Source organism: Emys orbicularis, chromosome 3 (genome assembly GCF_028017835.1).
Source record: "Emys orbicularis isolate rEmyOrb1 chromosome 3, rEmyOrb1.hap1, whole genome shotgun sequence".
In the NCBI taxonomy this organism is placed as follows: Eukaryota; Metazoa; Chordata; order Testudines; family Emydidae; genus Emys; species Emys orbicularis.
Genome location: NC_088685.1, coordinates 2,988,378 through 3,011,177, shown reverse-complemented (window position 1 = coordinate 3,011,177; position 22,800 = coordinate 2,988,378). Strand labels below are relative to the sequence as shown.

At 43.9% G+C, this 22,800-nt stretch overlaps 1 protein-coding gene across 2 annotated transcripts in view; it reads left to right on the top strand.

Moving 5' to 3' along the window:
- The window catches only part of ASXL2 (ASXL transcriptional regulator 2), a 227,632-nt gene that overhangs the window by 55,679 nt on the left and 149,153 nt on the right, over window positions 1-22,800 (top strand). The window contains exons 2-3 of one of the 2 annotated variants that reach the window (XM_065401231.1): window positions 1,842-1,924; window positions 6,268-6,270. In XM_065401231.1, coding sequence (XP_065257303.1) covers window positions 1,842-1,924; window positions 6,268-6,270 — 86 coding nt within the window. The remainder of the gene's footprint in view (window positions 1-1,841; window positions 1,925-6,267; window positions 6,271-22,800) is intronic. The other variant, XM_065401229.1, reaches the window with a different exon arrangement.

The window sequence follows — 22,800 nt, the reverse complement described above, 5'->3', positions numbered from 1 at the left end:
AGCCACCTGGTTCAGAAGTCAAGCCATGAGCTGCAGAAGAGTCTTGGACACCCGCAGAGGACCTGGACCCCTGCCCAAAGTATACTCCAGAGGGTTGAGGAAAGTGAAACAAGGAGTGTGTAGGGTTTATTATTTTTGTATAGATGTGTGTATTTCTTGTGCTACTAAAGAAAGAGCAGTGATGTTTGAGAACCCTGCGCAAAGAGTTTTATGTGTTGCACCTATCATGTGCTGTTTTAATGTTGATGGACTATATGGGCCCAAAGAGTCAAAGGTGTTAATATGACTCTGTCACAATTCAACATTAAACAGTTATAAATGAAATTTCAAATACATAGGCATCAGCTTGCTTAATACCATGGCAAACACGCTAGGAAATTCATGTTAGAGGTTAAAGGTTAGAAATGTATTGATTAAAACACAAAAGGAAAAGAAATAAAACTCAACAAAAAGCATTGAAACGGGAATTGAGTGACTATGCAAAACCAACTTAATGAAAACCTGTCAACTTCCTCAATTACTAGAGTAGATCTTTTAGAAAAACATCAAATCTTGATTTAAAAATTGTAAGTGATGGTGGATACTCCATGACCTTTGGTAAATTGTTTTACCAAATTTACGTCTTGTTTGTGGTCTGGTTTTACAACAGTGCCCCTTGAAGAGGTAAACCTGTAAATCAGAAAGCTCACACCTTAGGGTGGAGTTCTGGGAGAAGGTGTGCTTAAGCCAATGGCCCCCAGACTTTTTTGTCCGTATCCCCCTTACCCGGTCCGCATTTCCCCAGGAGCCATGGTCAGGAGCTGGGGCCGGGAGCGAGGCCGGCACTGCAGCTGGGGCAGAGGCTGTGGGCCTAGGGGCCATGGCCATAGCCGGATCTGTGGTTGACGGCAGGACTGGAGTGGAGCTGGGGGCAGAGCGGGGCTGGGTGGCTCTCCCTCCCCGTCCCCCCGTGGGGGCTGGCCCAGGCCCTGGTGCACCTCCCTGAACGTTCTTCCATGTCCACTAGGGGGGCACGCCCTAGAGTTTGGGGACCACTGTCTTAAGCTATGGCGGCAGGCCTGAAGGGTTCTAGGGACAAGGCAGTTGGACTGTGAGGTCTTACCTCTCAGGCCGAGGTGCTAGAGGATATGCACCCTAAGAGTGTGCCTAAAGTCTCCAAGACAGGGATCGTGCCTGGACTCTGTTCAGATAGAATCATAGGACTGGAAGGGACCTCAAGAGGTCATCTAGTCCAGTCCCCTGCACTCATGGCAGGACTGTGCCTGGACTCTGTTCAGATAGAATCATAGGACTGGAAGGGACCTCAAGAGGTCATCTAGTCCAGTCCCCTGCACTCATGGCAGGACTAAGTATTATCTAGGCTTAAAGAGCACAGGATCCAGTGGTCAGTTCCGTCACAGCAGTCTGAGTGTCCAATAGAAGATGTTCATCTAGCTCCGCCCCCCCCTTCACTTTCATGTACGTGCTAAAACAGGCATCCTGCAGTTTTTCAGTATACAGCACTATTTTGCACTTGTACGTTTTTCTGAAGGTGTAGACTATATAGACCAATCAGATTTGTCCATCCACTTAAGTGAGAACTAAAAATCCCAATTACTTTCAGTTTTAAATGGTAAAAATAAATTTGAAGATATGATGCAGTATTTATGTATTTAATCTATCACCATGGCTTGCAATTATAGTCTCAGGTGAAAGCGGTAGGGAAGAGATTCCTGTCTCCTAGGGTGCTCCCTGGAGACATGAAAACTGTTAAGTGTGGATTTATTTAGGATAAGAGATTTTGTTTTTTGAAAAATTGAAGATAAGTAATTTTGCCCTCTTCATCTGTTTATGCATGCCAGGTACTGGAGAAATACCCCAATACACCTATGAGCCATAAAGAGATTCTTCAAGTTATCCAGAAAGAAGGACTGAAAGAAATCAGGTGAGTTGCTCTACCATTCAGTCCTATCTTGTGCATTTTTTTGGTTACTAAAGATAAAATTGTAAATTTTTCAAGTGCATAGAGGACTTAGGCCCTTAAATTCTATTTTATGAAATGATTCCCAAGTGACCTAGGGTTGTGAATTTTACTCCAAGTGATTCATGCAGTTCATAATTCATTTCTAAGGAAGCTGTATCTGTCTTTGTTCTGCAGCCCTTCTAATTGCTCATAAAAAGGGACGTGCTCTGGTATTTTAGGCTCCGATCTTATTGGGATAATCTTTTTAATGCAAAACTGAAAATTACTATACTAGCTTTTATTAACTTGTATTCACTTTTCAAAATCTGGAATTCAACATTTTTCTGGAGTGTTTTTAGCTCAGATATTGCCACATTGTACCAGTGCAGAACTGTAAAGAAAAATTAACTAGAAATGAACTAAAACAAACACAGAACTGACTTCCCCCCCCCTTAAAAGAATCCCCTGGTGGCTGGCTGTGAGACTTTGCTAGTACTGGGTTCTGCCCTTACAACAGATTTATGAGTGAGCATGACCGACCAGAACAGGGGTAGGCAACCTTTCAGAAGCGGTGTGCCGAGTCTTCATTTATTTAATTTAATTTAAGGTTTCGCGTGCCGGTAATACATTTTAACGTTTTTTAGCAGGTCTCTCTCTCTATAAGTCTATATATTATATAACTAAACTATTGTTGTATGTAAAGTAAAAAAGGTTTTCAAAATATTTAAGAAGCTTCATTTAAAATTAAATTAAAATGCTGATCTTACGCCACCAGCCTGCTCAGCTTGCTGCCAGCCTGGAGTTCTGTTCACCTAGGCCGGCAGCGGGCTGAAGGGTGTGGGGGGCTTCAGAGGTCAGGGCAGAGGGCTGGGGTGTGTGTGGAGGTGCAGGGCAGAAGGCTGGATGTGTGGGGGGTTCAGGGGTAAGGGCAGAGGGCTGGAGGGGTATGGGGGTGCAGGGCAGAAGGCTGGGGGTGTGGGGGGCTTCAGAGGTCAGGGCAGAGGGCTGGGGGTGTGGGGGGCTTCAGAGGTCAGGACAGAGGGCTGGAGGGGTGTGGGGGTGCAGGGCAGAAGGCTGGGGGTGCCTGAGCGGCTCATGGCAGGGGGCTAGAAGGGATATGTCCTGTTCCACCCCCTGCCTCAAGGCCCCGTCCCTACCTCTTCTCTGCCTCCTTTACCCAGGGCCGGCTTTAGCAAGGGGCCGCGGGGCTGCCGCACGCCGGCTGGAGCTCCGGCCGGGAGAGCGGGGTCGCGGGGCTTTTGCGGAGCAGCGAGCACGCTGCCACTCCTCCCCCATCCCTTTGCAAGGGCCGGCGCAGGGAAGGAGAGGAGGAGGGGCAGGAAAGCAGGCTGCACCACGGCTGGGGGAAGAAGCGGGGGGGGGGGGGGGGAGGAGCTTGGCTGCTGCAGGACGAAGCTTCTGCCTCCTGCCCCAGCAGGGGAGAGCGGTGGGCGGGGGGGCTGAGTGCGGCTGGGGGTCGGAACCGCGGCAGGCAGCCGCGTGACATTCAAAATCGGCTCGCGTGCCGTAGGTTGCCGACCCCTAGACCAGAACAAGCCTCTTCTCAAAGTGCTCCTGTGAGCTCAGCCTCAGCGCTCTAGGACTTGTGTCTAAGATGATGTCCTGAGACTGGTAAAAAGGCTGTGGTTAGGGGAGGAAGGAGCATAAATCTAGGTCGCTCTCACCCAGTCCTCATAAGAAAAAAGCAGAGGTCTCCTCATTCTGCCTTTTTAAAGAACAGCTCCAGGCTGAAGATGAGTCCTGTTGGCATCCCCTCGGGTACCAGTCACTGTGCTTTGGTACATGCCTCTTGTGCATGTCTCACCTGGCAGAATCCTTGGCACTGAAGCTCCTGGTACTGACATCATCGGTATCCGGGACTTTGGTACTGATGGCTTTCATCTGTTTGCCCTTGGTACCATCTTTCCCAGTAGCAAAAGCTTCCACTGACCTCAGTGTCAGCTCACCCTGAATCGCCACTGCTCTCCTCTGTGGTGAAAATACCATTCATGCTACCAACCATTTGTACCATTATGGTATCAAGTTCTTCTTCAGTGCCAGCCAGAGTGGATGCTGTGGTTTTGCTTGGGACCCTGGTTAAGGTAGCTCTACCTCTAGAGGAGGAATACTCATTCGCCTCACCTCTCCCTGCTATGCTCAGAGACTATCACTCCACCCACTCTTCAAGGTCCCAGTAATTTGATCTGTATAGCTTTGACAGGGAATCTAGAGCACTTTATTATTTCCCTACATCTAGGGGTTCCAAAGACAAGAATGGTATTGGCTCTCCTGGCCCCTTACCCCTACTATCAGTCTTGGGCATATTGTGCAGCTTGGGAATTATAGCCTGCTAGGAAGCCAGCTTCTGTGGCTCCCCCTAGCCTCAGGTCTTCTCCTCTTACAAAACACATGGGAATGCGTCAAGGACCTTAGAGAACAGTTCCTCAGAGCCTTACTCCTGTAATTGCTCAGGAAGAGGATCTGCATGCTGAAGAACTTATACGAGCAACTATTTCTTCTTCTTCACTGGACAAGAGCATTCACCTTCTTTATCAAACGCAAAACTTGATGATTACAAGGCCTTTCATGTGCAGTTATGCCATATTGCAGACACCCCTGAAATAGTAGTGGAAGTTCTCCAGGAGAAATCCCATAACTCCTGGACACTTTTCATGGATCTCTACCTGGACAGTTGGCAATGCCAATGAACAAGTGACTGCTGGAACCAGGTATACAGGTCTGGCAGACACCAGCGTCCCTAATGCCTCCATTCGAAAGAGCTGATCGACACCAAGTGCCATTATCAGGATTTGAGCAATTCTGCATGCATCCTGTTCCAGGCTCTTTAGTTGTGGCTGTAGTCCATGAATAAACCAGACAGCAGGGATCACCAATGTCCATGCCCTGAGTAAAGAAACGAAAAGATTATTTATTTGGACACACAAATTACTCTTCAGCCAGCTGCAAATGAGAATTGCCAATTACTAGACATGTTTATTGGGCTAAATGTGATTATTTAAATTGGCACTGTGCTTCTAAATTCTTGGACAAACTCCCCCTTGACAGCAAGAAGGAATTTAAGTTCCTGAGGGTCAGATGGTGGCATGCACCTCTCCCTAGGCTTCTTGAGTAACATTACGATCATTAGGTGCCTCCTGTCCTGTACCGAGGAGGAATCGGGTAAGGCCACAGAGTTACTAGACCCAGGAAAGGCGATCTGAGCCTCCTAAGAAGAGACAGAGGTACCAAAGGAAACCTTCTGCCTCCTCCTCATCAGTTGCTCACCTAGCAATCTCACCAAGGCAGCCAGTTTGATTCCTTGGTTGGGAATCCTGTGCTGGGGGATCATTTTCCACTCTCCCTGCTTCTGGAAATACTATTTTCTTTTCAAGGAGCCTGGAATCTTATCACAATAGATGGTGGGGTCCCAAGGGATCATCGAGGGTAGGGGTAAGCTATACAATTCTAGACCCTCCCTATTCCCGCACCTCCCTGCCCCATCCCTTTTTAGGAATCCCTCTCATAAGAGATTGTTACATCAAGAGATGATGGAGTCCATTCTAAGTCTTGGAGCCGTGGAAGAAGTGCCTCTGGAACACAGAGGGAAGGCTTTACCCCCATTATTTTCTAATACCAAAGAAAAAGGGAGACAGGTGCCCAATTCTGGACTTGATATAGCTAAATACCTTCATCTGCTGATTCAAATTCAGGTTGGTAACATTAGCCACCATAATCTCCTTCTTAGAGGCACAGGACTTGTTCATGGCTCTCAACTTCCAAGATGCCTAGTTTCACGTAACAATCTATCCAGCTCACAGGAAAAAAATCTTGAGGTTCCAAGTGGGTAATTGCCACTACCAATACAGAGTTGTGCAATTTGGACTATCAACAGTGCCAACAGGCTTTACAAAATGCCTGGTGGCGATGGTGGTTCACCTGAGACAGCAAGGAATCCAGGTATACCTATACCCCAATGATTGGCTCATTCCAGGGAAATCATCGCAGCATGGGGCTGACTGCATTTATTGGAAAGCCCAGCGTTTCACCTACCTGAGTCTCAGTCAACAAAGAGAAATCATTGTTAATACCTATCCAGATGATAGAGCTCATTGAGTCAGTACTAGATTCCACAATGGCCTCTAAACTTTAAGTTCCCAAAAAAATTAAGGTGAAGTTCCTGGAGTGGCTGCTACTATTACAGGCTGTCTCAGACAGAGCTCTGGTCTTGTAAATGATAAAATTAGGGCATGATAGTGAAATATTTATTTCGTTATTGGATCCCTTCATTTTTACATTTTTATTGAGAAACTGGCTTAAGGGGCCAGAAGGTTTCAAAGATCCCAGGATTTTAGATTTCAGAGTAGCAGCCGTGTTAGTCTGTATCCGCAAAAATAACAGGAGTACTTGTGGCACCTTAGAGACTAACAAATTTATTAGAGCATAAGCTTTCGTGGGCTACAACCCATGAAAGCTTATGCTCTAATAAATTTGTTAGTCTCTAAGGTGCCACAAGTACTCCTGTTATTTTTGCAGGATTTTAGAGGCTTTTTTTTTTTGGCCATATTTAATTATCCAATGCCTGGCAGACAGTAGGATAGTATGGGCTATCTTCTGGGTGTATTTCAAACATAGTTGTTAACTTGTCTTTTTTTAAAGACAAGCATTTATTCTTCCTTCCTTCCTTCTGGAATGGGATTAGCTGAAGCTGTAAATTCTTCTCAGCTCCAAAATCTTCCCTTTTTTTTAATCATCAGTGGAATGGAGAATCTTAAGCAGTTCTCATTTAGCAACCATACTTTGTGTGCAATTCCCAGTCTGATACAAGTCTTGATGTCAAGAACAAAACGTGAGAGCCATGTTGGACCTTTTAGCATCCTGAAAAAGCTGAGTAGAATTTGACAATTTGATTCTTCTTTGTTCAGGAGCTTCTTCGTGGAAGGTAACAGCCTCTATTACTAGATGACAGGAATGGAATACTGTACTTACGATGAACTCTCTGTACTGTCTCCAGAGACTTTACTGTGCCTTCATTTCTTGAGCGCATAGTTTCCTTGCTCATCAAAAGCATCCTGGATTTTTTTTCTGGTTTGTTTGAAATCTGGAGGTTGTTGCTCAATTCTGGGCATAAACGGTCTTATTTCAGAATATAAAATATTCATGGTAAAAGCTTGTGTAGATAACTCCTCCACGCTGCTTACTTAGCTTTGATCTCAAAGGTTGCATACCCACAAACTTTCATGGTTCTCAAGCCATTAGAAGCTTTTAGATTTGATATCAACTCATGGCAGTTTCATTTTTATAATCCTTAGTGTGTAGCTTCAACACCTCCAGGGATGCTTCAGAAAGCCTATTCATGGTTCCAGCAGCTTGATGCTAAAACAGTGCCCGTGGTACCTTCTCTGGATAAGTGGCTAGGTAAAGGGAATTATTTTAATCCAGGCTCAAAGGTGTGATCACTTCTCCTAATCACGGGTTGCATCCCAGTGTCTATGCCCTATGAGAGCATGGTTCAACACCAGGGTTACTCAGTTTTTTAATCTTGACACAAGTATCAGTATACCTCAAACAAGAATCTTTTCAAATAATGATCTATTAATTAAGCCTTCTTTTTCCTAATATTAATATTCTAATGGTCCTTCCTGGTCTCAGGAATGTGCTACCAAGATTATGCCTCCTTAGTCTTTTAGCAACAGTGAGCTTTCTCCTAATGAAGTAAAACAAGTTTTGTCATTGATCTTAAAGGGAACATAAGCAGGTCTGTGATCTTGAAAACAAACTCGTGGTGGTGATGGTAGTAGTAGTAGTGCAAGTCATGTAAACGAACACTTGTACAGAACCTGATGATGTACAAGGTCCTCATGAATCCTAATTGTACTAAGACCTTTTTAGAGGATTGGCTCTTTAGTTATAGATTCTAGACATATTCCTCAATCTAGAGCAGATTTGATCAGGACTTGCATCTCTGGGTTTCTGAGTTATTTTCTTCTAGAGCCTTTAATGTTTAAGGTGGGATGAAAGTCTTCTCAGCAATAAACCTAGCAGGTGTCTTAAACATGATAGCACACTACATTGCCAAATGGATCCAACAAAGTATTATTTCAAACTTGCTGTCATTGGCAGAATGCTGTTTTGTGTTTGCAGCATGGTCAGAGAAAGTGGAGCAGAAGCTGTGATCCTCTTGAGCCTCTGCTCTTTTGGACTTCTCTATATCTTTCTTACCATACCCTCAATCCCCAGATTTCTTCATAGATTAGAGAAGATAAAGCAGATCTGATTCTCATAATTCCAAATTGGTCTTGCTACTCTGTGACAGATAGAGCAATTTCCTTGAAAAACCTTATAGAATTAAGCTTAAGTATCTTTGGAGTCTATTGTATTAAATGCAAAGCTTATGTATTATTGTGAGCTGGGATTGTATGTAGTTTCTCTCGGGGGGAGATGTGATGTCAGACCTGTGAGTTCAAAGGATCATATTGAAAATGTCCTGGACAACAATAGATTTTTGGGACAATAAGTGTTAAGTGGATTTCCTGGAGACTGCCTAAGGGGAGGTTAATGCTAATTTTCAACATCTGGTTATGCAAAAGCCGTGCCTTTGTCCGCTGAGTACCTGTTCCTGGAGACGACAGGCCCAAGCTGTATAAAGAAAAGGCTGAGCTGCCCAGCCAGGGTTCTGGTTCTGGATCAGAGGCCGTTGTGAATTTGTAACCATAGTGAAAATCCATTTGTGCGTTTTGAAGGACTGACACCTGCCAGAGCCGGAGGTTGGAGTCAGTGACCTCTAGTAAGCTTTTCAGCATGCGTGTAGGTTCTTTTATTGTTTTTAATGTTTTCACCTTAAGAACATAAGAACAGCCATACCGGGTCAGACCATTGGTCCATCTAGCCCAGTATCCTGTCTTCCAACAGCAGACAGTGCCAGGTGCTTCAGAGACAATGAACAAACATCAAGTGATCCATCCTGTGTCGGCCACTCCCAGTTTCTGACAAACAGAGGCTAGGGAGACTTCAGAGCATGGGGTTGCATCCCTGACCATCCTGGCTAATAGCCATCAATGGACCTATTCTCCATTAATTTATCTAGTTCTTTTTTGAACCCTGTTATAGTCTTGGCCTTCACAACATCCTCTGGCAAAGAGTTCCACAGGTTGACTGTGCGTTGTGTGAAGATATACTTCCTTTTGTTTGTTTTGAACCCGCTGCCTATTAATTTCATTTAGTGACCCCCTTGTTCTCGTGTTATGAGAAGGAGTAAATAACACTTCCTTATTTACTTTCTCCACACCAGTCATGATTGTATAGACCTCTATCATATCGCCCCTGTAACACGGCATGCACTCACTGCCGTGGTGCCTCCTGCTGGTCAGTCCAGGAATTAGCTCAATCTAGCCTCGGAGCGTCTCCTGCTGGCCCTGTGTCCCTCCCGGACTCTGGTGCCCCTTATCTTGGGGTGCTGCCCCACGGCAGTGCTCCCACACTCTGGGTCTCCCCTCCCAGGGGAACCCCCTCCTGCTATGCCCACCTTGCCTCAGTGGCTACTGCCAGTTGTCATCTAGCCCCCTTTCTCTGGGGCAAACTGCAGTCTGTAATGGCCACTCATCATTGGCATGGGGATTGGACCTGCTGCCTTTCTAGCCCAGCTGTCTCCCTGCTGCCCCAGTACCTCCTTAGGCCTTCCTGCCAGGCCTCAGCCTGGGAGCTAGCCAGGCCTGAGCTCCCCAGCACTGCTCTGCCGAAAGTACCCTGTCTCTCCCAGGCAGCTAGGTCTTTCTCTCTCCAAGGTTGGAGTGAGACTCTCATGGCTCCTTACTCACAGCCCTCTTATCCGGGCCAGCTGCGGCCAGCTACCTAGTCTCCCTCCCTAAGCTTCTCTCTCTCCTTCTATCCCAGGAGCGGGGTAATCGCCCCGCTACACCCCCTTAGTGGTCTCCTTTCCAAGCTGAAAAGTTCCAGTTTTATTAATTTCTCATCTGAAAGGTGTTCCAGATCCCTAATAATTTTTGTTGCCCTTTTCTGAACCTTTTCCAAGTCCAATAGATCTTTTTTGAGATGGGGCAACCACGTCTGCGCGCGGTATTCAAGCTGTGGGTGTACCATGGATTTATACAGATGTGGTCTCCTCACCTCAAAAAAGATATTCTAGCACTAGAAAAGGTTCAGAAAAGAGCAACTAAAATGATTAAGGGTTTAGAGAGGGTCCCATATGAGGAAAGATTAAAGAGGCTAGGACTCTTCAGTTTGGAAAAGAGAAGACTAAGGGGGGACATGATAGAGGTATATAAAATCATGAGTGATGTTGAGAAAGTGGATAAGGAAAAGTTATTTACTTATTCCCATAATACAAGAACTAGGGGTCACCAAAAGAAATTAATAGGCAGCAGGTTTAAAACAAATAAAAGGAAGTTCTTCTTCACGCAGCGCACAGTCAACTTGTGGAACTCCTTACCTGAGGAGGTTGTGAAGGCTAGGACTATAACAATGTTTAAAAGGGGACTGGATAAATTCATGGTGGCTAAGTCCATAAATGGCTATTAGCCAGGATGGGTAAGAATGGTGTCCCTAGCCTCTGTTCGTCAGAGGATGGAGATGGATGGCAGGAGAGAGATCACTTGATCATTGCCTGTTAGGTTCACTCCCTCTGGGGCACCTGGCATTGGCCACTGTCGGTAGACAGATACTGGGCTAGATGGACCTTTGGTCTGACCCAGTACGGCCTTTCTTATGTTCTTATGTTCTTATACAGAGGCATGATGATATTTTCTGTCTTACGGTGTATTTCTTTCCTAATGATTCCCAACATTCTGTTTGCTTTTTTGACTGCTGCTGCACATTGAGTGGATGTTTCCAGAGACTTATCCACAATGACTCCAAGATCTTTCTTTAGTGGTAACAGCTAATTTAGACCCCATCATTTTATCTGTACAGTTGGGATTCTGTTTTCCAATGTGCATTCCTTTGCATTTATCAACACTGAATTTCATCTGCCATTTTCTTGCCCAGTCACCCAGTTTTGTGAGATCCTTTTGTAGCTCTTCACAGTCTGCTTTGGACTTAACTGTTTTGAATAATGTTGTTTCATCTGCAAATGTTGTCACTTCACTGTTCATCCCTTTTTCCAGATCATTTATGAATATGTTGAATAGGACTGGGCCCAGTACAGATCCCTGGGGGACACCACTATTTACCTCTCTCCATTCTGAAAACTGAACATTTATTTACCCTTTGTTTCCTATTTTTTTTAACTAGTTACTGATCCATGAAAGGACTTCCCTCTTATCCCATGACAGCTTACTTTGCTTAAGAGCCTTTGGTGAGGGACCTTATCAAAGGCTTTCTGAAAACCTAAGTACACTGTATCCACTGGATCACTCTTGTCCACATGCTTGTTGACTCTCTCAAAGAATTCTAATAGCTTGGCAAGGCATGATTTCCCTTTACAAAAGCCCTGCTGGCTCTTCCCCAACAAATCATGTTAACCTATAAAGATAAATGTGCTTGCTTAGAAAGATCTGTGTGGTAACTTGGACCTGATCGCACTTTCTTTGTTCATAACCTTTGAAGAGAAAGCAAGGCTTGTTTAGGCTTGCTTGGAATATTGCAGTGTAGGCAGGGCACTGTGCAGCCTGGAAATACCCCTGTCAGGAGGGAGTGTGGTGTGGGTCTCCACCCAAGAGAGGTTATGGCTGGTAGCCAGAATTCTAGAGGGACCACAAGGGGAAATACAGGTCCAGTTGCCTTGAAACTGTGACATATAGTAGCAGCATGTCTTGGATCTATGACTCTGAATTGCTGTAAGTGCCAACAGCAGACTCAGGCTATGTCTTCACTACAGGGGGGGTCGATTTAAGATACGCAAATTCAGCTACGCGAATAGCGTAGCTGAATTCGACGTATCGCAGCCGACTTACCCCGCTGTGAGGACGGTGGCAAAATCGACCTCCGCGGCTTCCCGTCGACGGCGCTTACTCCCACCTCCGCTGGTGGAGTAAGAGCGTCGATTCGGGGATCGATTGTCGCGTCCCGATGAGACGCGATAATTCAATCCCCGAGAGGTCGATTTCTACCCGCCGATTCAGGCGGGTAGTGTAGACCTAGCCCTAGACTCTGGCTAGCTGATCTTGTGTTGACAAGCCCTATCCTTTTCTTTACCTCTGGGCCCAGTTGTGTGTCCCGTAACCCACAACCGTTCTTTCAAGAGTCTCCTAGTGTTTCTTCAATATGTTTGAGAGCCAGAGGAGTCATTACAAATTTTGGAATTATGAACTCCTGTAAAGTTGTGTGTGCTCTCCATCTCTGTTAGGGCTCTCTACCAAAAAATATCTCCAATTCTTGAGCTAAGATAGAAGCTGCCTCAGTTTGAGATTTGCAGGGCTGCTTTGGAAGGCCTTTCATGCTTATAGAGCAGGGGTGGGCAAACTTTTTGGCCCGAGGGCCACAACTGGGTGGGGAAATTGCATGCAGGGCCATGAACATAGGGCTGGGGCAGGGGGTTGGGGTGCGGGATGTGGGAGGGGGTGCAGTGTGCAGGAAGGGGCTCAGGGCAAGGGGTTGGGGCAGAGGAGGGGTGCAGGGTGTATAAGGGAGCCCAGGGAAGGGGATTGGGGTACAGGAGGGGTGTGGGGTGCAGCCGGGGCTCAGGGCAGGGAGTTGGGGTGCAGGGTGCAGGAGGAATTCGGGGTGTGGGCTCCGGCCCGGCACCGCTTACCTGGAGCGGCTCCGGGGTGGCAGCAGCGCGCACCGGGACCGGGGCAGGCTCCCTGCCCTGGCCCCACGCTGCGCCACTCCCGGAAGTGGCCAGCACCACGTCTCTGTGACCCCTGGGGGAGGGGGCCAGAGGGCTCCCTGCCTGTGGTGGGTACCTTCCCCCAAAGCTCCTATTGGCCGCGGTTCCCTGTTCCCGGCCAATGGGAGCTGCGAGGGCAGCGTGCCGAGCCCTCTGTCTCTTCCCCTCCCCCTCCCCCCCCCTTCCAGGAGCCACAGGGACGTGGTGCTGGCCGCTTCCAGGAGCGGCGTGGGGCCTGCAATACCATGGGGGTGGCAATCCCACGGGCCAGATCCAAAGCCCTGGCAGGCCAGATCCGACCACAGGCCGTAGTTTGCCCACTCCTGTTAGTCATAGAATCATAGCAACTGGAAAGGACCTCAAGAAGTCCTATACTAAGCTTTCACCTTTTTATTTGATTTGTAGTCAAAGGGGAAGGATTTTTGCCTTTCAACATAGTCAGCCACCTGATCGCTTTAGCTTTCAGCCATTGATGGCAATGAGCTTCTGCCCTTCCCATTCAAACAAAAGAGGTTTGTTATATGTTCATCTAAACTGAATTTCTCTTCCACTTGAAGCAAAACACTGGTTATGAGTGCTGCTGAACATACTGTGCTTTGAAGAATGCTTCAGTTGCAAGAGCATGCTTACCACTGACTGCTGCTTAAGTGTTGATTTTTAGAATAGTCTTGGGAGGGAAATGAGAGCCCAGTTACTTAACGATTGGACAGAGCGCTTTGGAATGTATGTGGGACTGTGTTGGCCCGGGTGATGGACTAGATATTTTCCATTTCTAATCTGTATGAATTTCGTTCTTAAGAGGATTTTTCCTGCCTTTAAAAACACCATAAAATGGTTCTGATTTTTAATCAGTTTTTATTTTTTGCATTGCAAATAAGACAAAATAAATGTCTTCAACTCTGGAAGATAAAGTTAGAATTCTGCATCATGGACAAAAGCAGTGAGGAAGGCAGGATAGCTCAAGTGAAATATGTTTCTGCTGACCGAACTTTCTGCCGCTAAGGGCTGTCTATAATGATGGTTCGGAATAAGTTTGAACTGTAGACCTTGGTAGTCCGGTGGTTGTTTACTGCCATAGAAAAGAGTTTCTCCTACTTGCTTCCTTTCTGCCCACACCGTGTGTTGCCAGCACCATTATAGCTTCCATCCTGCAGAGGAAGAAAGGGAGCTAGTGACTACTGTATTGTGGAACAGCTGGCAACAAGGATTCGTTCATGGGGTGGTCACAGTGGTTTCCCTCTTGAAATGGGGCACACTGCATCTCTGGCAATTTAGTTTTCTGCTCCCCAAGAGGCCATAACTGTTGCTTCTTCCCCGTTCCTTGAGCTGTGTGTACTGTCTCATCACATCGCAGACTATCTTAGTTAATGGGCAATCCTTGCAACCACAGGGAACCAACAGATGGGGAAAAGTGTAGAGAGCTAATTTTTATAATGAAAAATATCAAAACCCAGGGCAGAGCAGCAATGGACAGGGCTGTTTTTCAACTTACTACCTGCAACCTGCTGTGATTGCTTCCTTTTTTTTAAAAGTGAGTCTGCATTTTTAGCGTCACCTGTGAATACCTATCAGATTTTCATTCCCTGCATTAGGGCCATTTTGTAGTGCCAGGGCTCCTGACTTGACAATTCTTTCAGTTTTGCTTAATCTGTTGAATTTAAATTTGTGACCCTGCTATAGTCTCGGTGGGTGAGTGGTTAGTCTTCTCTCAATGAGATCCTTCGCTCCAAGAAAATTGCTGATACTGCTTAGCAACATGACGCAGCTAACTGGACTTAATATATTCTTTAAATAGCAAACTGAAGTAGTAAAATTCTGAATTTTGGGGTCTTAATCTGTGTTCCCTGTAAGCTGCGTGCTGGGGCGGCCACCCAGGAATGACTGAAGTGCCGCGCAGTTGATTAGCAGAGCCGCTCACACATCCAGCCGGCAGTGTGTATTCAGGTGCCTCTGCCTTGGAGCCCCTGCTGCTCCTGGGACCCTCCTGCTGGCTGTGCAGAGCGAGGGCGGGAGGGGGGTGCTGATGTCAGGGTGTCCCCCTCCCCCCGCCCTTGTACTCCACCAGGGGAGACGGGACAGCCTTGCTCAGGAACACATACTTGTGTTACTGTTTGTTCTTTCTTCTTGGTACTTCCTGCAAAGCCCATATCTTCTCTGTAATTTTATTCTTTCAAAGTGTTACTTTAGTGTTGTGACTGGTCTATGCATTTCATATTTTTTTTCTCTTGCATTTAAATTTAATTCTTTGAGTAGTGAGTTAATGCCTAACCTGTCCTGGCTGGAGTAATTATCCCTGCGGTACCTTTTAAAATATATATTATATCTAGGTTTTTTTGTTTCTACTGGTGGTGCACATCTGCACATTATCTCAGTGCACATAACAAAATTTATTCCGCACATGGATGGAAAAAATTAGAGGGAACATTGGTCTTAATACAGCTGTCATTCCCATCCCCCCCCATAGAAATACATCTGATGATATGGTAGCATATTAATTTGCAAGGTGCACATTTGGGGAGAAGGACTGGATTTCAAGACCCTGGCTGGTGGAAGAGGAGTACAGAGCATGGATTTCGTTCTGTGCATTAGGAAACAAAATTGTCATAAGTCCTCCTTATTCTAGGACTTGATTTACCTTGATAAATATAGCAAACAGCTAAATATTTTTTAGAAACTAGCTAATTTCACCTTGGAATGAACATAAGAATGGCCATACTCGGTCAGGACCAAAGGTCCTAACCCAGTATCCTGTCTTCTGACCGTGGCCAATGCCATGTGCCCCGAGGGAATGACCAGAACAGGTAATCAAGTGATCCATCCCCTGTCACCCATTCCCAGCTTCTGGCAAACGGATGGTGTCCCTAGCCTCTCTGCCCATCCTGGCTAATAGCCATTGATGGACCTAGCCTCCATGAACTTATCTAGTTCTTTTTTGAACCCTATTCTAGTCTTGGCCTTCACAACATCCTCTGGCAAGGAGTTTCACAGGTTGACTGTGTTGTGTGGGAAAAAACACTTCCTTTTATTTGTTTTAAACCTGCTGCCTATTAATTTCATTTGGTGACCCCTAGTTCTTGTGTTATGAGAGGGAGTAAATAACACTTCCTTATTTACTTTCTCCACACCAGTCATGATTGTATAAACCTCTATCATATCTCCCGTTAGTCATCTATTTTCCAAGCTGAAAAGTCCCAGTCTTATTAATCTGTCCTCATATGGCTACTGTTCCATACCCCTAATCAATTTTTTTGCCTTTTTCTGAACCTTTTCCAATTCCATTATATCTTTTTTGAGATGGGGTGATCACATCTGCATGCAGTATTCAAGATGTGGGCATACTATGGATTTATATAGAGGCAATATGATATTTTCTCTTTATTATTTATCCCTTAATGATTCTAAATGTTCTGTTTGCTTTTTTGACTGCCGCTGCACATTGAGTGGATGTTTTCAGAGAACTATCCACAATGACTCCAAGATCTTTCTTGAGTGGAAACAGTTAATTTAGACCCCATCATTTTATATGTATAGTTGGGATTAGGGCTGTCAAGAGATTGAATAATCACGCTTAATTTTTTTAGTGTTGAACAGTAATAGAATACCATTTATTTAAATATTTTAGGATGTTTTCTACATTTTCAAATATATTTATTTCTATTATAACACAGAATACAAAGTGTACAGTGCTCACTTTATATTTATTTTTGATTACAAGTATTTGCACTGTATAAAAACAAAAGAAATAGTATTTTTCAATTCAATTCACCTAATACAAGTACTATAGTGCAATCGCTTTACGCATATTCATTTTCATTATCTGAGTCAGATGCTACCAGCAGAAGGTTGCTTTTCTTTTTTGGTGGTTTGGGTTTTGTAGTTTCCGCGTCGGAGTGTTGCTCTTTTAAGACTTCTGAAAGCATGCTCCACACCTCATCCCTCTCAGATTTTGGAAGGCACTTCAGCTTCTTAAACCTTGGGTCGAGTGCTGTAGCTATCTTTAGAAATCTCACCTTGGTACCTTCTTTGCGCTTTGTCAAATCTGCAGTGAAAGTGTTCTTAAAACTATCGTGCTGGGTCATCTGAGACTGCTATAACCTGAAATATATGGCAGAATGCGGGTAAAACAGAACAGGGGACATACAATTCTCCCCCAAGGAGTTCAGTCACAACTTAAACTAACACATTATTTTTTTAACGAGCGTCATCAGCATGGAAGCAAGTCCTCTAGAATGGTGGCCGAAGCATGAAGGGGCATATGAATGTTTAGCGTATCTGGCACACAAATACCTTGTAATGCCGGCTACAAAAGTGCCATGCAAATGCCTGTTCTCACTTTCTGGTGAATTGTAACTGAGAAGTGGGCAGTATTATCTCCCATAAATGTAAACAAACTTATTTGTCTGAGCGATTGGCTGAACAAGAAGTAGGACTGAGTGGACTTGTAGGCGCTAAAGTTTTACGTTGTTTTGTTTTTGAGTGCAGTTATGTAACAAAAAAATAAACATTTGTAAGTTGCACTGTCACAACAAAGAGATTGCACTACAGTACTTGTATGAGGTGAATTGAAAAATGCTATTTCTTTTATCATTTTTACAGTGCAAATATTTGTAATAAAAAATAATATACACTTTGATTTCAATTGCAACACAGAATACTATATGAAAATGTAGAAAAAAATCCAAAATATTTTACAAATTTCAATTGGTATTCTATTGTTTAACAGTGCAATTAAAACTGCGATTAATCGCAATTAATTTTTTAATCACGATTAGTTTTTTTTTGAGTTAATTGTGTGAGTTAACTGAGATTAATTGACAGCCCTAGTTGGGATTATGGATTGACACACCAGCCAAAATGCTACTACATTTAAAAAATGCTGCTCAGTTTTGAAAGCATGTATTTTGCTTTTCTAGTTCATAAGACACACAATGAATTTTCGGTGTGTGTATGTGTGGTGGTTTTCTGCAAAAATAGCTTGGAGTGTGCAGGAGCCCCTCCTTTTTTAGACCCCGAGTCATCCAACTGCACCAAGACCTGTGTTAAAACCATTAATACTATTGGCTTCAGGCTTGCTTCAGTGTCTGACATAATATTAAACATCCAGTAGTTGATGTAAAATAGCACATACTCTTGGTTTTTGTGAAAGCAAAACAGAAGAAAAGGGAACATTTGTGTGTATGTGAAGAAATTTGGCTGTTTTGAAATATCAAATACTGACGTGCTCAAGGAGATAAAGCAGATGATCCTGGAATGCTCATATTCCTCCTTTGTTTATGTTACCAGAAAATCAGTATGACTTTTCCCTTTTAATTGGCAGAATTGCAAATTAAATGTACAGGCTTGGAAGGAATCAAAGTTGGAGAAAGGCATGAATTGCCAACATTCTCTTAAAATATATTACTCAGAGGAGGGCAGGCAACCAATAGCTAAAGAATCATATTTTTTAAGAAAATAATTTATACATTAATCTTCTGGCTCAAGCACTGGATTTGGGATTCAGAAGAACTCAGTTCAGTTCCCAGCATTGACAGAAACTTCCTGAATGGCCTTGGTCTACCTGGTATCCATTTATAAAATGGAATGATTCTTCCTCAGGGTGTAGTGAAGATAAATTAATGTTTGTAAAGTACTCGCATACTGTTGTAATAGAGGTCATATAAAAAGCCTGCATACATTTATTTGTGTTAGTGAGGATATTGGCAGAATTGTGGAGTTAGTGTTAAATGATTAGTGCTGCAAGGAAAACACAAAATGGATTATTAAAGAAATATTTAATTGACACTTCTTACCAACAGAGTATCAAAACTGAATTTGGTGCTTAATTGACAGCAGTGGTGACTGATGCCTGGTACTTAACCACATCACAGATAGAGGCCGGGCATCAGTATAATGTTTTTCCCACTGGTGCCTCATTTGTAAGCTGGCAGGCCAAAGTTAGGCGTGAGATGGTATTTTGGTAGTTTTCATGCTTATTCATCCCTAGGCTGAGAATAACGAGGGGCCGTATATTCCACTCCTCTGATAAACGTTTGTTAGTTCTAAAATTGAAATGTGTGTGTCTGTTACAACAAAACAGGAAATGGGGTTTCATTCTTACACCAGTTTGGTAATACAGACAACGGTGAGGCTTTCCAACGCTACCTCTTCCATAAGCAAGACAAGCCATGCTCCGCTTACTTCTCGTTCTCTGCCTTTTCAGGTTATGTACATCCTCTGCAGAGACTGCTAGGAGAGCAAAAGTATAAAATACCTGGTCACAAACTATTGCAACAACGTAGGGGAATTTGCTGTTCACCTCTAATAGCTCCTAGGGACAAGCATTTTCAAACCATAGATGCAGTACTGAGATCTTGTTCAGATGTTTCACTAGTCAGTGGCTGCAACCATCAGTGCCAGTAATGCCTTCAGGGAAAAGGAAGGATGGAAGCAGTGTAAAGACAACCTTTTCATGGATGAAGGAAGAAACCTGGATGCCTTCATCCAAGATGAAGGAAGAAACCTGGATCTAGAACATCTTCCATCACCTGTAATTTTTTGTAGGTATTCAGAGAGAAGAAACCGGAAAAAGTAGAGGCTAATTAAATAAGTGCAAGTGTAATCCCACTTGCTTTCATACGATATGTCTACTCAGCCGACGTTAAAGTGCTGCCGCGGCAGCACTTTAACGTGGCTGTGTAGTCGCGTCTCCAGTGCTGTGAAAAACCACCTCCGCAAGGGGAATAGCTACCAGCACTAGCTACACTGCCACTTTACAGCGCTGAAACTTGCATCGCTCAGGGGTGTGTTTTTTTACACCCCTGAGTGAGGAAAGTTTCAGTGCTAAAAGTGGCAATGTAGACAAGCCCTTAATCACAGTCAGTAGACTTTTGGTCTTCATGATAGATGATCCCTGAGGTGGATAAATCTCCTTAAACGGCTCCTGTTGAAATTGGAGTCCCTTCCCAATGTACATTGCAACTAAGAGTTGTAATATGTAATGTTCCTATTGGGCTCAGTGAAAGATGTTCATTTTGACTTCTTTACATGTAGGCATGTCTAACCCTTGTGACTTTTGGTATAAAATATCCATTATTAAAACGAACCTCTTGAAGACAGATAGCTTGTAGCATATTCTAACTATACAGATGACATCCAAAAGGTAAATGCCCATGTATATGGAGTTGAGACTTTTGGCTGCATTTACAAAGTTGTCTTGTGGTTAAGCCCATGGGGATGTAGGGTTTAGTTGTCCAAAAGAAATGTAGCCACTATTCCTACTCCTTATTTTATGTTTCAGAATTTTTTTGCACCACCCCAGGGCTTTGGGATTCAGACTCTAGTTTTGAACCTGAGTCTTTCAGATCAAAGCCATATTCTGCCTAATTGAAGATTCTTTCTTTGTTTGACCTATAGTATGAGACAAGGTGAATTTTTTTTTTCTGTTCCTCAGCTGAAGCATATGCTTCCTTTATGTGCTCCCATGACATTTTTTCCTCTTCTTGTCACTCATCTGAGTCCAGTTCTTTTCTTTTAATTGTTTGTTGTCCAGTTCATTCATGTTAGTTGAGTTTCCCCTATTGAGCCTGATTGCTAGAAATAAGGATAGAAAATACGTTCTCTGTTTTTGAAGATTATCTGCACACCCTTGGAGCAATATGATTATTAAAATATTTGGTTTTGTCTGTTGTGCACTAGCGCATGCTTTTTTAATTTTGCCTTCTAGGGCTTGCTGCTATCTAATGTTTATGAAAATTGAAGAAACTGGTCACTCTAACCCCACTAGTGGTATAGAACAGTGATTTGTATCAGCTTTTACATACATCAGAACAAGGCATTCTCTTCCCAGCACTAATGCCTGCAACTTAAAGTGGCCTCAAATGTGACTTATTTGTACACTAAGTGCATTCATCTGCTTATAGAGGAGTTGGTGGTATAGAAGTATGTCTGGTGGGTTCCTATCCCCTCCCTGTAATCTTTCCTTTGGGCAGCCTCTCTAACATTAAATTTAGGTTAGCTCCTTTGTGGAGTTTGAATCTTCTAATGAGCATGTGTCCTATTGATTGATCCACTGCTCTGTCTGTTACCTGCCTTTTAAGGTTATCTTTCTAGTGGAAATTGGCACCAATAGCAGTGTGGGAGTTGTTCTTTCTTGCTCCCTGTTGCTGCTTTTTCACAAGGACAAAGGTTTTCCTGGGTTCTTTGATGAGATTTATTTTTAATTGGGAATAGTATCCAAGTTTTACTTGCTGCAAGAGATCCATTTCTATGCTTTGTTCATCTCCTAGATCACAAAATGAAAAGCTCTGGCATACCTTAGGTTTTTGGAAGGCACTTCAATTTTATTTGGACTGTTCACAGCTGTTCCATAAACTGGAATTTTTTTGTACCTTTGTTAGTAAAAGGGCAAACGCATCATAACAGTGCTAGCAAAGTATGATCTAGTATCACCTATTATGTTCTGTTCCTTGAGCATTTTTAGTACTTATACCAATCAGGATAAAAATAGTCTGGCTCATATAATAAGGTGAAAACTTAATTGAACAAGAGAGACATATCACCAAATTTTCACTATACCCCCTGGCAGCTATGCCTGGCTTTTCGCCCCCTTTATTCAGTGGAAATTCCAAAGTCTGGGCTCAGCAGGGCTTTAATTACCACATGCAATTTTTATTTTGTGGTGATCCTCAATAAGCAAACAGTATTAAATTCCCTTTCTTTGAACGATGGGTCCAGCAATTTAAGATGCAGTGGTACTTGGCTTTGAAAGCTACTCTTCCTCCCACTCCCTCAGCTGGTCTGCAATAGCTCAGGCTTGTTGATCTTCAGGGCAAATCACAAAGCCTATTTATTCACCTAAGCTGTTGGGTAAGAAGAAGCTTCACAAGGGCTTATGTTTATGGGGAGAAAAGTGTAGTTGGGTGCAGCTTGTGGGTTAGCTGCTGGTTTTATTTAGCAGCTTTTACTACGAATTTACCAAAAAGTCAAAAGTATTTGGGAGGTGGGTGTATATGCGTATGTAGATCTAAAACTTAAAATATTTATATCAGTGCCACATAAGTACAGAGGGGTGAAAAATCAATGCTTGCTGAATGATTACAGTGGATGAGAAGCTTGGATATGAGCCAACAGTGTGCCCTTATTGCCAAGAAGGCTAACGGCATATTGGGCTGCATTAGTAGAAGCATTGCTAGCAGATCGAGGGACGTGATTATTCCCCTCGATTCAGCACTGGTGAGGCCACATCTGGAGTACTGCGCCCAGTTTGGGCCCCACACTACAAGAAGGATGTGGACAAATTGGAGAGAGTCCAGCGGAGGGCAACGAAAATGATTAGGGGGCTGGAGCACATGACTTACGAGGAGAGGCTGAGGGAACCAGGTTTTTTTAGTCTGCAGAAGAGAAGAGTGAGGGGGGATTTGATAGCAGCCTTCAACTACCTGAAGGGGGGTTCCAAAGAGGATGGAGCTCGGCTGTTCTCAGTGGTGGCAGATGATAGAATAAGAAGCAAAGGTCTCAAGTTTCAGTGGGGAGGTCTAGGTTAGATATTAGGAAAAACTATTTCACTAGGAGGGTCGTGAAGCACTGGAATGGGTTACCTAGGGAGGTGGTGGAATCTCCTTCCTTAGAGGTTTTTAAGGTCAGGCTTGACAAAGCCTTGGCTGGGATGATTTAGTTGGTGATTGGTCCTGCTTTGAGCAGAGGGTTGGACTAGATACCTCCTGAGGTCCCTTCCAACCCTAATCTTCTATATACTTGTCCTTTTCATAGAATCATAAAGATTGTGGTGGTGTATCTAATGTAATGAACATTTACTATTACCCACAAAGTTTGTAGGCGAAATGTAGACCAGGTGACTGGGTCGTTTCCATATCAAAATTCTTTCTTGGGTCAGAGAAAACTTCCCTATTCAGAGGGACGTGGAATCCGTGCAGAGTGAACTAAATACATAGAAGTATTTGGCACAGTAATTTGTGAAACTTTTCCCAGCACTGTTGTCTTAGCTGAGAACTCTAAGGTTCAGGCAGACCTGAAGAAGGGCTCTGTGTAAATTTGGAAGCTAATCTTGCTCACCAAACAGAAGTCGGTCCAGTAGAAA